Raw genomic sequence first — 13,942 nt, 5'->3', positions numbered from 1 at the left:
ATATTACATCATATTCAACAACAAAAATATTTATTGAGTGTATACTCCACGCCAGGCACTATATTAGGCTCTGGTAAGCAGTAGTGAATTTAGCCACTGCTCTCCTGGTGCCTCTAGACACTGCCTGTCGACTTTCTGTGTCCCCTACTAGACGGTAGGCTCCATGAGGGAAAGGATCTTGTATGAATTTTTCCTGATGGATACTGATAGTCTTTGCCATCTGTAAACATTTAATAAATATTTGTGGGATAAATGAACCTGAAAGTGACTGAGATGACAAAGAGGTAAGACATCAGAGAAGAGGCTCAGAATTATAACACTGATTTCACTCGAATGCAAGCTCTATGAGGGCTAGAATTGTGTTCACTAGACATCCTCCACATCCAAAACCGTGCCTGGCACACAGGAGGTGCTCCATACATTTTTGTTGTGGGAGAAATAACTTTCAAAGAGTGTCTGCATTTCTAAAAGTGATCTGAGATGTTTATATTACTTTTTCCTTTAAGAGCCCCATGCTGTTATTTAAAACAAAAACCCCTGAAAACATTTAATTTATTCACTAGATATTCTCCCATGGACCTTACGGTAGAAAAGTACTCCGATCTTGTACATAAGGCAACCTTGTTGTAAGTTGTCATAGGCCACGAGCCCAATGGGATTACAGAGATGGGAGGTATCGCGGGGAGCTGTGGGCTGCTGACTCCAAGGCTTGGAGCATTTCTCTTCCTTTGGTGGCTCGGTTGCCTCATCTGTACAATGCAAGGCTTTGAACTGGTGAACTCTGAGATCATTTCAGTTATAAAACTTAATAACTCTTTGATTCTGAAATGTCACAGAAACATATGAGCCAGAATGAGAGATCTCGAACACACCTGTTTAATTCAATTTTTCTGATGTCAGTCCAGAATTTAACCAGTGTTACCTGAGAATTTAGCAAACCCAAGTGACCATTTAGTGTCTTTATTCTTACATTTTGACAAGGAAAGGATCATGACTTCCACAGCATTTGGCACAGACCTGGGTAAATAAGATAAGCTTCCAAGTCACCCCTCCTCTTTAAGATCTAGGAATGTATTATGTCTCAGGCTCAGCACAGGAGCTATCAACTTTAAAAAAAAAAAGAAGATTAGATATGGATATATTATCTGAGTACTTGCCATTGTCAAAATGCTCAGAACCTTCCCCATCCACTAAATTTTTTCTTGTTAGAAAGTGTTTCTCTAATGGTGGTCTTCCAACCACCTGTCTTAGAGTCACTGGGGTGATGGTTATATGAAGCTTCCTGGGCCTCACCCCTAGACCTAATGAATCAGCAGGTGTAGGAATGGAGCCCTGGAGTTTGCATTTAATAAGCATCCCAGGTAATTTTCATGCACATGAGAAGTTGAGAGCCAGTCCTTTGGTGACTTGGGGCCAAAGTTTCTCTCTTTTTTTTTTTCTCCCAGTAATTTTATTGAGATCATAATGGTTTATAACATTGTATAATTTCAGGTGTACATTATTGTTTATCACTTTCTGAATAGACTTCATCGTGCCTACCACCAGTAGTCTAATTTTTGTCCATCACCATACATACGTGCCCCTTTACCTGTTTTGCCCAGCCTCCAACCCCCTTCCCCTCTGGTAACCACTATTCTGTTCTCATTATCCATGTGTTTGTTATCTTCCACATATGAGTAAAATCATGCAGTATTTGTCTTTCCCTGTCTGGCTTCTTTCACTTGATGCCATTTCCCTGAGTCTTCTCCCACTCTTCATGATCCTCAACCATCTCTCCCTTTTCTAGGCTGCTGGTTCTATTGTGTCTTAGTCTTTATTGCATCATGGATAATGATTGCTTCATTGACCAAGCATGCCCCCAGTTTTCTCCTCTGTTATATGAGAGGGTTGGACGGTGTGATTTTTAAGGTCTCCTCTAACTCCAATGTGTTAAATTCTATTTCTATAAATTCTGGTTGGGGAGATTTATCTGGTCATAGGAAGCCTCCTTGGTCTTTCAGGGTTCTGGGGAACTCCTTGGGAACATGCCACAGTCAGCGTCAACCTATCTCCATGTTGCCACTCACTAAGGGTCTTCCCAAAGTATCCCAAGTGATGATGGATAGTTTAGTCTTAGAGGCAGAAGAAGAGGCCCATTCATTGGAAAAAATTATGGAGCTATTCTCACTTATGTTACAAGCTTCCCTGGTACTGGAAATTCTCAGAAGCTTTCTATAATTCCAAACATCAGAAATAAACTGTTTTTCAAAGAAGCTTTGCAAAACTGTATTCCAGTTTGAGAAAAGCCCTAAGTCGGACCTTGAGCAAGAAAGATTTGGTGGAGGAAAAGAGGGGTGGGCTGAAGAGGACGGCAGTGAAACTAGAGGAAGCGCAGACTCTGGGTTTAGATAAATATCTACAACCTCCTATGTTTTGGCCTCTACGGAGAAGCCCTAGTGCTCTGCACTTCCCTGTCCATAGTGTTAAAAAGGTATTTTAGCAAAACAAAGGCTTGAAGCAACTGTGCTTGTGTTTTGGAAGTGCCATCATTGCATTTCTGCGGCATGGAGCAGACACACAGTTTTCACTCTTAGTGGTGGAGTTGATACATTCCCTAAGATAATTAGTTATTAACCATCTGATGACACTAAAAACCCAAACTGCTCAGTTAACTGAGTATTCCTTTTAAGAAAGCAGATGTCGCTAAAAGTCACTGTTCCATTTTATGGGGAAAATTCCACTAACATAAAATACGTGATTATGATTCAAAAACATAAATCTTCTATTTGTATTAAGTACTATAAAAGGACAATTGCCTACATAATAGTATAACATGCATGTAAGAATCTCTCTTTAATTAAGACTATTGCTGTCTTCTCAGGGGGAGTTGTTAGATTCTCATTGGGTTTCCCAGTTGGGTGAGGGATTTCCTCCAAGTGGCCTATCAGCCTCAATTTCTCCAGAGTGACTTGTGAGAAATGTTTTAGGCTAGACGTTGCTTATTTTTTCCATGGGTTGATCTTACACATTATTAAATATGCAACTTTGTAAACCAGTGGGTCTCAAACTTTAGTGTGCATCAGAATCACTGGAGGCCTTATTAAAACACAGATTACTGGGCCGCATTCTCAGAGTTTCTCATTTAGTAACTTGGAATTGAACCCAAGGATTTGCATTTTTAACAAGTTTCCAAGTGATGCTAATGCTGCTGGTGTGGGGACCACACTGTCTTGAATTCTTAGCTCCACGTAAAATCCTAGCTGGATTCTGAATGCTGCAGATGCCATTTGTGGATTGTTTTTGAAAGCAGAATAGCCATTCGTGGCAAAAAATAGTTTATCACCATTTTACCTGAAGTCTTTTCTCTTTCTTTTGTGTTTTACTAAGAATTTCATTGGTTGCTTTTCCGTTAGGCCTTGTATTACCTTCATTTGTGCATATATCTTATTTCCTTTACGACCACGAGTTCTTTGAAGGATTGTGCTCATCTTTGAATGCTCACTGAATTTAGTTACGTGTACATGTTTTGAATTTGTTTTGTACCCAGTTTTCTACATCTAATAATTATAAATAACAAATGCTGAATTAGGTATGCAGCTCACATAGTCTTAAGTGTACATATCAACTTGACTGCCTTTGAGGGTGTGGGGAAAGACTGGTTTCCTTAAACTCAACTTGGCCAAAGATTGTAAATCTAAATAATTCTATCTACTTAATTATTGAAAAGTTACCTACAGTTTTCAATCCTGTAATTTTACTACGAAATTTCCATACATAGCAACGGGACTTGGGGATGTACAGAATAGTAGAGCACTTACAAAGACTGACACACCTAGAAGTGTTATCTTCAGAAGCCAATATTAAGATCATGTGACTAAATTCTGATATTACCTGCGTAGAGGCTGACTGATTTATCCAAAATTACCTTTGCTCCCCTTTACTATCGAACAAACTATATTTTCAAAAACTGGATTTCTGAAATCAGATGCCAGGAATATTCACATTACTGTTGCATTTTTAGTAGCCCTGATAAAATGTATTTGAATCTTTTGATCTTTAGATTTTAGATTTGAAGCATTTCAGCTCTGGAAGAGTCCTTAAAGATCACTCTGTCCAAAAGTCCCCAGTGAAGACCCACATCTCCCCTCCACCCTCCTCATACTCTCCTTTGCTTTAAAACAAAGACAAACTGCTCAAACCTTTCCCTTCAGCTTCTACCCAATGGTCCCATTTCAACCCCTTGAGGAACATCCTATTTTCCCCACGGTCATATTATTCCCCATGATCTGTTTCCCTTTCCCCTACTTCTGGATCTCCCTGCTACAGAAGCAAGGGGCACCCACAGCCCCATAGCTTCCAGCTACCAGCTGCTCAGGGCACATCAGCTTGCCTGCTGTTGACAAGCCTGAGTCATGACTGATGAAGAGACTGCTTTCTCCTTAGAAAGCAACTTAGCAACCTTCTACTCCAAATCCAGGCTTAGTGCAAAATTTGTTACCTCAACGACTTTCTTGGCAGTTGTCTGTGGTACTATGAAGAGATGACATGGACCTCATCAAGGATGAAACAGAGGAGAATAAAGGCTATGAGAGAAAAAAGTCTCCATCAAATATAATAACCTCAGTAAGAAATATAAATAGCTAAATGCTTGTAGTCTTAGTTCACGTCCCCTTCATGAAAACTTTAGCTCAATAAATAAAGGGTGATGTTTACAGATTTAGGTAATCTACATCTTTTGTATGCTTCTTACTAATTAAAGTCTATCCAAACTGGGATCACCTCAAACCATAATCCTCTATCATATTTTACAATTTTACTTTCAATTGCGGTGCAAATATTTTTCCCACTGATGTTCACAAATCCACAGTAAATATCAGCATACTCTACACAAATAAAACATGACTTGAATCTATAAATAGAACTATAAATTTAATTCAATTGCTTGTAAAATTTAGACCAAGGAATATAAATGTCCATTAAAAATACAACAGATTTAAAATAACTACAGTTTAGAATACTGTCAGGTTCTGAATTATAGGAAGTAAAATTAAAAAATGGGGATAAATGCTTCAAGAACAGGGAGAGACACAAAATGAGTTTCCACGTTAGAGATGAACATGGATATATGGAAGACAGGTGACATTCACAAATAAAGACATATGGAATGGAAAATGAGGACAGTATACAGAATATAAGAATAAAACTTGCAAAGAGAAATAAGAGAAATAAGCTTTCTCATGGCACCTTATATATATTTTTAGGAAATTGCCACCAAATACTTTTCAAATGAGGACACATTTTCCAACCATAAGCATAAATGAGGATTTAGCTTTGACATTTGCCTTGTGAATCGGATGAAATTAAGCTGAGGGCAGATGTTTTCCATCCATATGTTAGATTACACTAGACATAAAATCATTGGGAAGCACTCACGACTGAATGGTTTCGCTTTCTATTAAAAAATCAGATGATATCTAGACACTGCCTTAGACTTTAGAAAATTTTAGAACTTTAGAAATTTTTGATGTTAGAATTTTGACAAGTAATAAAAAAATTAGATGAGCAGTTTTGCTATAACACAAACTTCCATTTTGTGATAGGTAGACTGAATCTTCATAAGTCCGAAAGAACCTTTTGAAAAGTGTAAGCTGCAGATTTTCCATATATGAAACTAGGAACTTGATTTATTTCCCCTGAACTGAATTTTGGTATTAGGTAGACAATCAAAATATATTAGTTAACACAGTTTATTATGTGTTGTGCCGAAATTACTGCAGTTCACATGCACGGACTGAATGATGTCAAATACCCCATTGGAGATTACGCTTCAGCGTAATCACTAAAGATATGGAGAGAAAGTACATAAGGTCTAGAAAGGGAAGTCATCAAAATGTATATGCTATCAATCATCATGTGCAAATCTTCAATTGGTTGTAAGTTGTAACAGTAAAACAACTGTGAAACTATCAAAAAAGGTTGTGATGGTCCATAGTCGTTTGATTACATCTTTGATTGGACAATGTCACTTATTTGTTATAGTAAGGAACATTAGGTGAGTTATTTTCAATGTCCATAAATTAATTTAAACATTACAGATTCTTTAAAAACAATCAAGGGAGGAGCAATTGATACAAATATTTTTACTCAAAAATGTGTTGAGTCTGAACGTCACCAGAGAAAAATTTGCTGTTCACATATACTGAATACCACATCAATCAGGTCACCATTATAGTGGCCCAATAATGAAACATGTCCTTCTGGTGTATTGATCTAAATCTCATTCTCATTACCAACATACATTTTTCTACGTAGATGTTTTTCCTAGTTTATCAAACTATGTTGGCACATATCATTTCAAAGCTGTCCTCAGTCTCATACTCTTTTAAAGTTTCCCTCTATCATGCACACCAGAGGAAGGTAATGATATTTAACAGAACATTAATATGACTTGTTTTGAGTGGCCCTCAATTTGGGATGTTAGCAAACCGTAATTACATTTACTATAAAACAAAGCTTAAGGGTTGAATCTAATTTCACCACAGAGTATTTCCCAGTGAGATGTTGTTAATTTACTTCAACTTGTCAATATGTAATGTGATGAGCCAATGCAAGTAACAGTGGTTTGCAATTTTAGAGCCCTAAACAACTTACTAAGGGTGTACATGAATTTGAAGTCACAGCTACGGCTATCATAACATTCTGTGAAACTCTCACAGCAGAACCAAAATAAATGGGAAACACTGAAGATAGAGTTTTAAACTGATTACTTAAAAAACCCCAGTACCAGAATAGAAACAGTGCAAACTCGGGTGAAAAACTGCCTTTTCTACAAATATCATTCTTTCAAACAGGTTTCCGAAAGAAGCATGCTCATTAAGATTAATTTTTAAACTGGTATGTCTCGTTTGACTGACTTAAGGCAAAATAATTTAAAACAATATATGTAATATAGTTAAATAAGGTTTAAACTCTAACTGAAACTAGAAAAGACTAACACAGAGGTGAGTAATACAGTCATATTTTCTTTATCATAATTTGCTTTTGTTTATTTCAAGAGCTACTACAAACTAGTGGTCAGCTAGATGCAAATTTGCACAATTTTCCCTTGAGAAAAGCAGAAAACTATGGAATGTTGTTAATAAGTTCAGAAACATACAATTCCAAATTACCTAAATTTCTGATAACCTGATTTATCCATGTCTCTAAATTCTTGGTCAAAATGGTTCATTTATCAATTGAGTGTTAAATTTAAAATAATCACTTCACACCAATTTTAGAATTTTCTAAAATATGACATTTTATATTTGCAAACTACTAAAACAGTTGCTTAAAAAATGTAAAATGTCTATTGAAATTTGAGGCAATCATTAACGTATTTTCTTCAATTAATTTTTAAAACTTAATTGAATTGGGGGCTGGGGTCTTTAAGTAAAGACTTGTGTCCAGTTGGTGGACTAGACTTTCTTTTCGATGTTGAGAAATCTCCAAATAAGAAGTAAATTTTAGTTTACATTTAATAGCAATTTGCTTCTGAACTTTTAATTTGAATTTCATTAAATTTTCTGCTAAATATGCTTAATTACACATCATTTATGCATATTATTTTTGCATATTAATGTATTTTAAAATAAGTGTTAAAGTCCTAAATAGTACTCTGGTTGCAGTTTTATGAAAGAAGGCATGCAGCAGCGGTTCAAATTTTAACAGCTTATAAAATCTATTACATTTCTGGACTGTCAAACTTGTATTGCTCAGCATTTGTTGGCTTATTTTTCAGTATAAACATGGAATACTTTCCTATACTTGGATAATAATATCATATTATTGTAGCTTCCTGGCTTCCACTTGGATAATGGCATAAACATTTTTTTCTAAAGTAATTGGAACAGATTTGCAGTGGTACAAAAAAAGACTTTCAGCTGTACCAAGTTAGTTTAGAGACAGTATTTTTATCGTACTTGTTAAATTTGCAGGTTCAGTTAAGTGAAAACGTAAGAGAGCTATTTTGTCAAATGACTTTGTTCTGCTTTTTATATACCGTACTTTTAGATAAATTCCATATATTTTATCTAGTTTTTCTCAACCACAAAGTTACAGCTATAAGGAAACTATCTTCCACACCTCATCTGTTTAGATACTAAGTTTCATACATTGTACCTATTTTTTCTCTTAACAACCACAAAGTTAAGGTGATAAGGAAACTTTATCTTCAACACTCCATCTGTTTGGACACTAAATGCTCATAGATATCAATAACAGTAGACTCACTTCAAAATTGCCATCTTTCTTTCTCTGCCAAGCGCATTCTCTTTTGTGTGAGAGAATCACTTAAATTTTCTGAGTCCAAAGCCCTTGGTCTTCTCACTCTCTAACAAGGATTCCTCTTTCCATATCATCTGCCAAAAACCTTTTCTGGCTCTGAAGCCCGTCCCAGGGCTTGGTTCAGAGGTGAGAGTTTCCATAACTCTCCAGAGAAACGATTCTCAAGAATCTTGACTTAGATTAAGATTACACATTTAGATGGAGATTAATGTTACTGTGTAGCAACTTTCTTATTACCATTGCTTGCAAAACTGCCACACCCTTGAAAATTTAGCTAATCAAAACTACCCTTTCCAGGTAAAGAACTCTGAAAACTCATATTCTAATTTCTCATTAAATAGTTCCAAAATCTCTAATGAGAGTAACTGGTTCTAAGGCATATTTCCACAATGATTCTAATATTCATTTACTACTTTGTCCCAAGTTACAAAGTAAAAACGCTATTTCTTAGAAGTATAAAAGTAATTTTTTATCTGAGTTATGTTGATGTTTGTGTTTTACTTAATACAGTGTCTCAAGCACAACCCTCCTAGCTTTTAAGAACTTACCCTTCAGTTTGAATTCAAACAAAAGGCACGGCAACAACAATTTGTAAACTGTGAAATCCTATCAATTTACATACCCTTCTACTACCATGAAAAGATTATTCAGTTCCATTGAAATTTGGCATTAATGATGCTAGCTTATTAACAAAATTTAGAACATTTTCCATTCTTTGCTAATTCTAAATCAGGTTAGTTTGAGTTTCAGGTTTAAAAACTCGAATATTAGAAACCATCAAGGAACCAGTTGAGGAGACACTTGAAAAAACACTTGTAAACTTTAAAACTTCAAATTTTAGAGAGGCAAGAAACCTAGATATGAGTATTCCTCACTCTCCTGTGAGAAAATCTTACTCTACTTCAATGATTAAAAAGATAAAATCTCAAGATACAAAATGGAAGTAAACTTCCAGGCCTAGCCAGAAATCCATCCCTAAGTGGCTATTGTGAAGCAAGACCGTTAAGATTTCCACAGCAAAATGATTAAAAAAGCAAGCAAGACAACGCCGCATAATCGCGACGGGGCTGAAATACAGGGGGGACGTTTCTTCACCAGGCAAAGAGCAGCTTGAACAAGGGCCTCCCCTTTCTCTGCAACTCTCCAAAATCTCATCTCTGAACGGATCCTTGAGTCTCTAGCACCCCTCCAGACACCAGCACAGCCGGCTGCCAGGAGGAAGCGCAGCTCGAGCGTGACCTCTGTGCTGAGAGCACCAACAAATGGAAAGCCACAGGGAATTCACAGAACTGTACTGTACATGCAGCAGGAAGCCGGACAGTCTCTGGTCAAGCCTAAGGCCGCAGGAGAAACGAACGAGTGATCGGAAAATCTTGCCCTATCCTCTTTACCACAAAACTGACCCTGCCCTGCTGCCTTTATCACGCACCCAACACACTTGCCCAGAACCTTCCAAACCAAAGAAGCCTCCGACACAGGCAGCACAGGAACCTTCAAATTCCCAGTGAAACCTGACCGCTTTGTAAAGTCTCCCGGAGGAAGAAAACATCAAATGAGACCGGCTCAGCGGGGTCCTCACGAGGTGACCCCGGAGTTAACGTATTTATTTTCACGCTGCAACTGCTGATTGCTTTACAGAGACATTTCATGCTGTAGCTCTGCATGGAGCTGAGGACAGAAGTTAACATTTTTATTAATGTTATAATTATTATAATTATTCTTTAACAAAGCTATTAAATAACCTGTACAAAGCCCGGCCCGGTCCTAGCAAAAAACCCCAGCACTATTTCAAATCTGCCAAGGGCCTTCCGCTTTGATTCAGCAGCGTTTCCTATATACAAGGTCAGCCCAGGGTGGTCCCCGAAAACTGTAGGTCTCCCCGACGAAGGGAATGGTCCAGAGCTTGAAACTGCCCTTGCGTGACTGACGCAGAGCTCCCAGCCCGGCCTCCCCTGCCCCTCCCGGGCACAGGGCCCCTGTCCGCGGGCCGGGCCAGGGAAGCCGGGAGCCTGGCGTCACTTTGGGAATCGGGCAGCAGGAAGAGGCAAGTGCCTCTGTTGGGTCTCCCCTCGGCCACCTGCCCACAGGCCCCCGGAGCCTCCCCGAAGAGGTGCTGAGAAGGGAGTCCGAGGCGGGAGAGGCCTCAAGCGGCCCCCGGGGAGGCTCACAGGTCCCGCGGGTCCTCCCGCTTGACCCCGGCCTCCGCAACTTTGAGCTTCTTATTCTGGTGCGTCTTGACGTGCTTGGCGAGGTGGTCGCTGCGCATGAAGCGCTTGCCGCACTCGGGACACGCGAAGCGCTTCTCGCCCGTGTGAGTCCGCAGGTGCCGCTGCAGCTCGTCCGAGCGCGTGAAGCTCTTGCCGCAGAAGAGCCAGTTGCACACGAAGGGCCGCTCGCCCGTGTGCCAGCGCAGGTGCGCCTTCAGGTGCGACGTCTTGCCGTACACCTTGCCGCAGCCCGGCACGTGGCACACGTGCTGCTTCTTCTTGCCCGGCTCTGCCTCCGGGGCGCCGCCCGCCGCCTGGCAGTTGGGGCAGCGGCAGCGGCGGCACCTCCTGGCCGTGGCCGCCAGGGGGGCCTTGGTCTGCAGCAGCGCGGCGATCTGGCTCTGGTACTGCGCGAAGTCCGACGGGCCCAGCACCAGGCCACGCTGCAGGGCGGCGGCGGCGGCGGCAGCAGCGGCCGCTGAGGCCGGGAAGCGCGGCGCGTGGGGGCCCCCGGCACAGGCGCCGGATAAGCTGCTCCCCGGAACCCCAGACGGCCCCGGACCCGTGCCGGCCTGCGGGATACTCCACCACGGGAGGTCGTCGGGGGCTGAGTTGGGGGACAGCTGGCGGCACGTGGGCGGCGGGGGCGGGGGCGGGGGTGGCGGGGGCAGCAAGTTGGAGTAGCCGGGCGGCAGCGCCGCCTGTGCCGCGTAGGGCACGTATGCAGGCGCGCAGCTGGCGGGCAGCGCCGCCATGCTCGAGGGCAGCATCTTGACGGGTGAGAACTCGTAGGGGTACGAGGGGTCGGCGGGGGGCGTGAGCGGCAGTTCGTGCGCCGCCCCGAAGGACGGCTGCAGGTGCGTTTTCTGCGGCGTCAGCCCCAGGCTGGGGTGCGGGGGCGGCAGCGCGCCGGGCGAGTGCGCAGGCATGTCGGCGGTCCACGGGTGAAAGAGCCTGGAGGGCGAGCCCAGCGCGGGGTCGTAGGGCACCTGCAGGAAGTCCGGGGGCGCCGTGGCGCCCGGCTGGCCGATACGGCTACAGGTGGCGGCCAGCAGCGCCAGGGGCGAGTGCTTGCCCAGGTCCGGGGAGGCGCTGGGGGTGCGGTCCTGCATGGGCGGCAGCAGGGGAGGGCGGAGAAGAGACAAAAGGTTAGCGCTCCAAGCGCGGTTTCCGGGCTGGCCCGCCACCCCCAGGCCAGCTGTTATACCGCCGCCCCTCCCCCGTGCCGGCTGTCCCCCCCTGCCACCGCACCACTCGCACCCACCCACCGGTCCCAGGAAACTTTTGGTGCCTGTACTACCTGAACGCGGAGCGCGCGAGCGCTTCCTGTTAAACTACTTGGTGCAAAGAGACGCCAGCCAGCCTCAGAGGAAGCCGGCACAAAGTGGGAGGAGAGAGGGATCCGACGGGCCGCTCCCGGCTCCGCGATCAAAAAGGGTCTGGAAACACCCACAGCCAGGCTGCCCATCTGCCCTCCCTCGCATCTTTTAAGCTCTCGTTTCCGCGCTCCTCTCGCGCTCCTCCCCCGCCCACCCCGGGCTGAAATCAGCGGGATGGCCCAGCAGGGTGAGCTCGGGCCCTATTCTCAGCCAGACGCACAACTCCGAACCACCCCCGGACCCGCGCGTCCCTCCCCCAAAGGCCACACTCTTGACACCAAGGCTAGGTGTGAAGTTGGCGTAGGCACTCCGAGGTCTGACTCCAGCGGCATCCACTAGGCGGGGTTCCCTTTGAGATTCAGGGTGCACAGAGTACCAGAAGAGGTCTGGACGCTACCCTTCCCATCTTTCCCTCGCCCCCTCCGAGCCCAGCCCCGACCTGGAGGAAGGCCTGCAGCGAGTCGTTCCGGAGGACGGCCACGGCGGCCATGGCTACAGCTTGCGGGATGTTGGCTGCGGAGCAGGGCGCCGCCGAGGCATGGAGACTCGAGGGCGAGGACGAGCGGCCGCCCAGCGTTCCTCCCAGCGCCGGCTCTGCGGGCCGGGGCCCTCCCCGCTCGTCGCCCCGCGCGCGGTCTGAGCGCTTCAGGATCACCTCCAAGAATTTGATAAGGACTTTGCTGGGCCGCCAGCCAGTCAGAGGGAAGATTTATGGCTTTGAAGTTTGCCGCTACCCAATCATCAAAGAATAGCGGCTCTTTCAGAAGCGAAAGCAAATCCTTTGAATCCACAAAGCTCCTATGGTGTGTTTGTTGGTCTGGATAAAAGAACTGATTATTAAGGGGGATGGGAAGGGAGGAGATAAAGGCGGGACAATTAATGAAGTAATCACTATGTGGGAAATGTATATACACAAATAATTGGATTTTCCTGATCAAAGGGGGCCTTGCCGCCTGGAGACCCGCGCTTGGGTTGCTTGAGACACTCGATCCCCCTCCCCCCCCCAACCCACACACACTCCCTTGCAATTAAAGATTTGCACCGAGGCAGTGCACGAAGTGACAAAGTGTCTTTGTTATCTCCAGAGAAATCTGCCTCTGGCTTCCAGGCGCGGGACTCTGAGACAGAGATGAGGGTAATTCTCCCCTCCCCCCGCACTTACACACCCTGCACCCGAGCAGCACGCGCACCAGCCCGCGCACCCCGCGGACCCGAGGGAATTCCCGGGGCGGGGCGTGGGACACACCGCGCCCCGCCTGCAGCGTGCCCACCCGCCTGGCGCGGTGGAGCGGCGGGCAGGGCTGTGACCCGGGGCGGGGCCGGGCGGCCGCCCAGGGCGGCGGTGGGTGGCGCACACGCTCCGGGGCTGCCCGACTGATAAGCGACGGGGGCCCTCTTGTGACGTTCCTGCTGGCGACCTGGAAGTTTTCTCGCGCCACAACTTTTGCTAATAGTGAGCCCAGGAAAAACACCAGTGCCACGCTTACCCCCAGTGCTAAGCTTGGCAAGAAACCCAGGCAACCCATAATATACACCAGAGGGAAGATCTTTTGCCATCTCGCTCTTCTCGCTCCAGGCGGGCAGCCCTGCGCTCCGGTGGAGGGCCGGGACGGCGGCTGAGCGCGATCGGGCCCCGCCGAAGGCCGCCAGCGATGCGAGCACCGTGTCCCCTAAGCCCCGCCAAGCGAGCGCGCGCTCCTGCAAGCCGCGCAGACCTACCAGGGAACTAGCTGCTCGAGAAAAGAAAGGCGCGGTCGAGGAAGCCTTTTGTTGAACCAACCACGAATAATGCGAGACCCTCTGACCGGAAAGAAAAGTCAAAAACTGTTCTTCCCATCACCTTTAGAAAGAAAAGAAAGTTCTTCAGGCGCAGGGCGTGCTTCGCCCGGGTCAGGGAAACGCGCAGCAGAGTGTGTTCCCCCAAACCCTCGGTGGCCCGCCGCGGCTGGCCGAGGAGGGACCTTGGGCCACCTGCCTGCATCCTGTCGGGGTGGTGAGGACCCCGGGATTTCCTCCCCGGGAGCGCGGAGGGGAAACAGGAAGAGGCACGCGGGG

The 13,942-nt window shown here is 45.1% G+C and overlaps 1 protein-coding gene across 2 annotated transcripts; it reads right to left on the bottom strand.

Moving 5' to 3' along the window:
* Positions 1-9,864: 9,864 nt before the first annotated feature.
* Positions 9,865-13,192, bottom strand: SP5 (Sp5 transcription factor). Of its 2 annotated transcripts, none has more exons than XM_070581539.1 (2): positions 11,809-13,192; positions 9,865-11,614 (listed from the first exon to the last, which is right to left on the bottom strand). In XM_070581539.1, exons 1-2 carry the CDS (start codon positions 11,974-11,976, stop codon positions 10,466-10,468), a joined length of 1,317 nt encoding a protein of 438 aa, XP_070437640.1. In that variant the 5' UTR covers positions 11,977-13,192; the 3' UTR covers positions 9,865-10,465. The 2 variants fall into 2 exon arrangements, with proteins under 2 accessions (XP_070437640.1, XP_070437641.1); XM_070581540.1 differs by having other exon boundaries at positions 12,327-13,131.
* Positions 13,193-13,942: the final 750 nt, after the last annotated feature.

Source organism: Equus przewalskii, chromosome 17 (genome assembly GCF_037783145.1).
Source record: "Equus przewalskii isolate Varuska chromosome 17, EquPr2, whole genome shotgun sequence".
Classification (NCBI taxonomy): domain Eukaryota; kingdom Metazoa; phylum Chordata; class Mammalia; order Perissodactyla; family Equidae; genus Equus; species Equus przewalskii.
This window is presented reverse-complemented; position numbering and strand designations above follow the sequence as displayed.

What these genes read in the sequence shown, in the direction of transcription:
- SP5 (XM_070581539.1), bottom strand. Translation starts at nt 11,976, where the DNA reads ATGGGCAGCCTGGCTGTGGGTGTTTCCAGACCCTTTTTGATCGCGGAG. An exon ending in CTCGCGCGCTCCGCGTTCAG is followed by an intron (nt 11,615 to 11,808) that starts GTAGTACAGGCA and finishes CCGCCCATGCAG; the next exon opens with GACCGCACCCCCAGCGCCTC.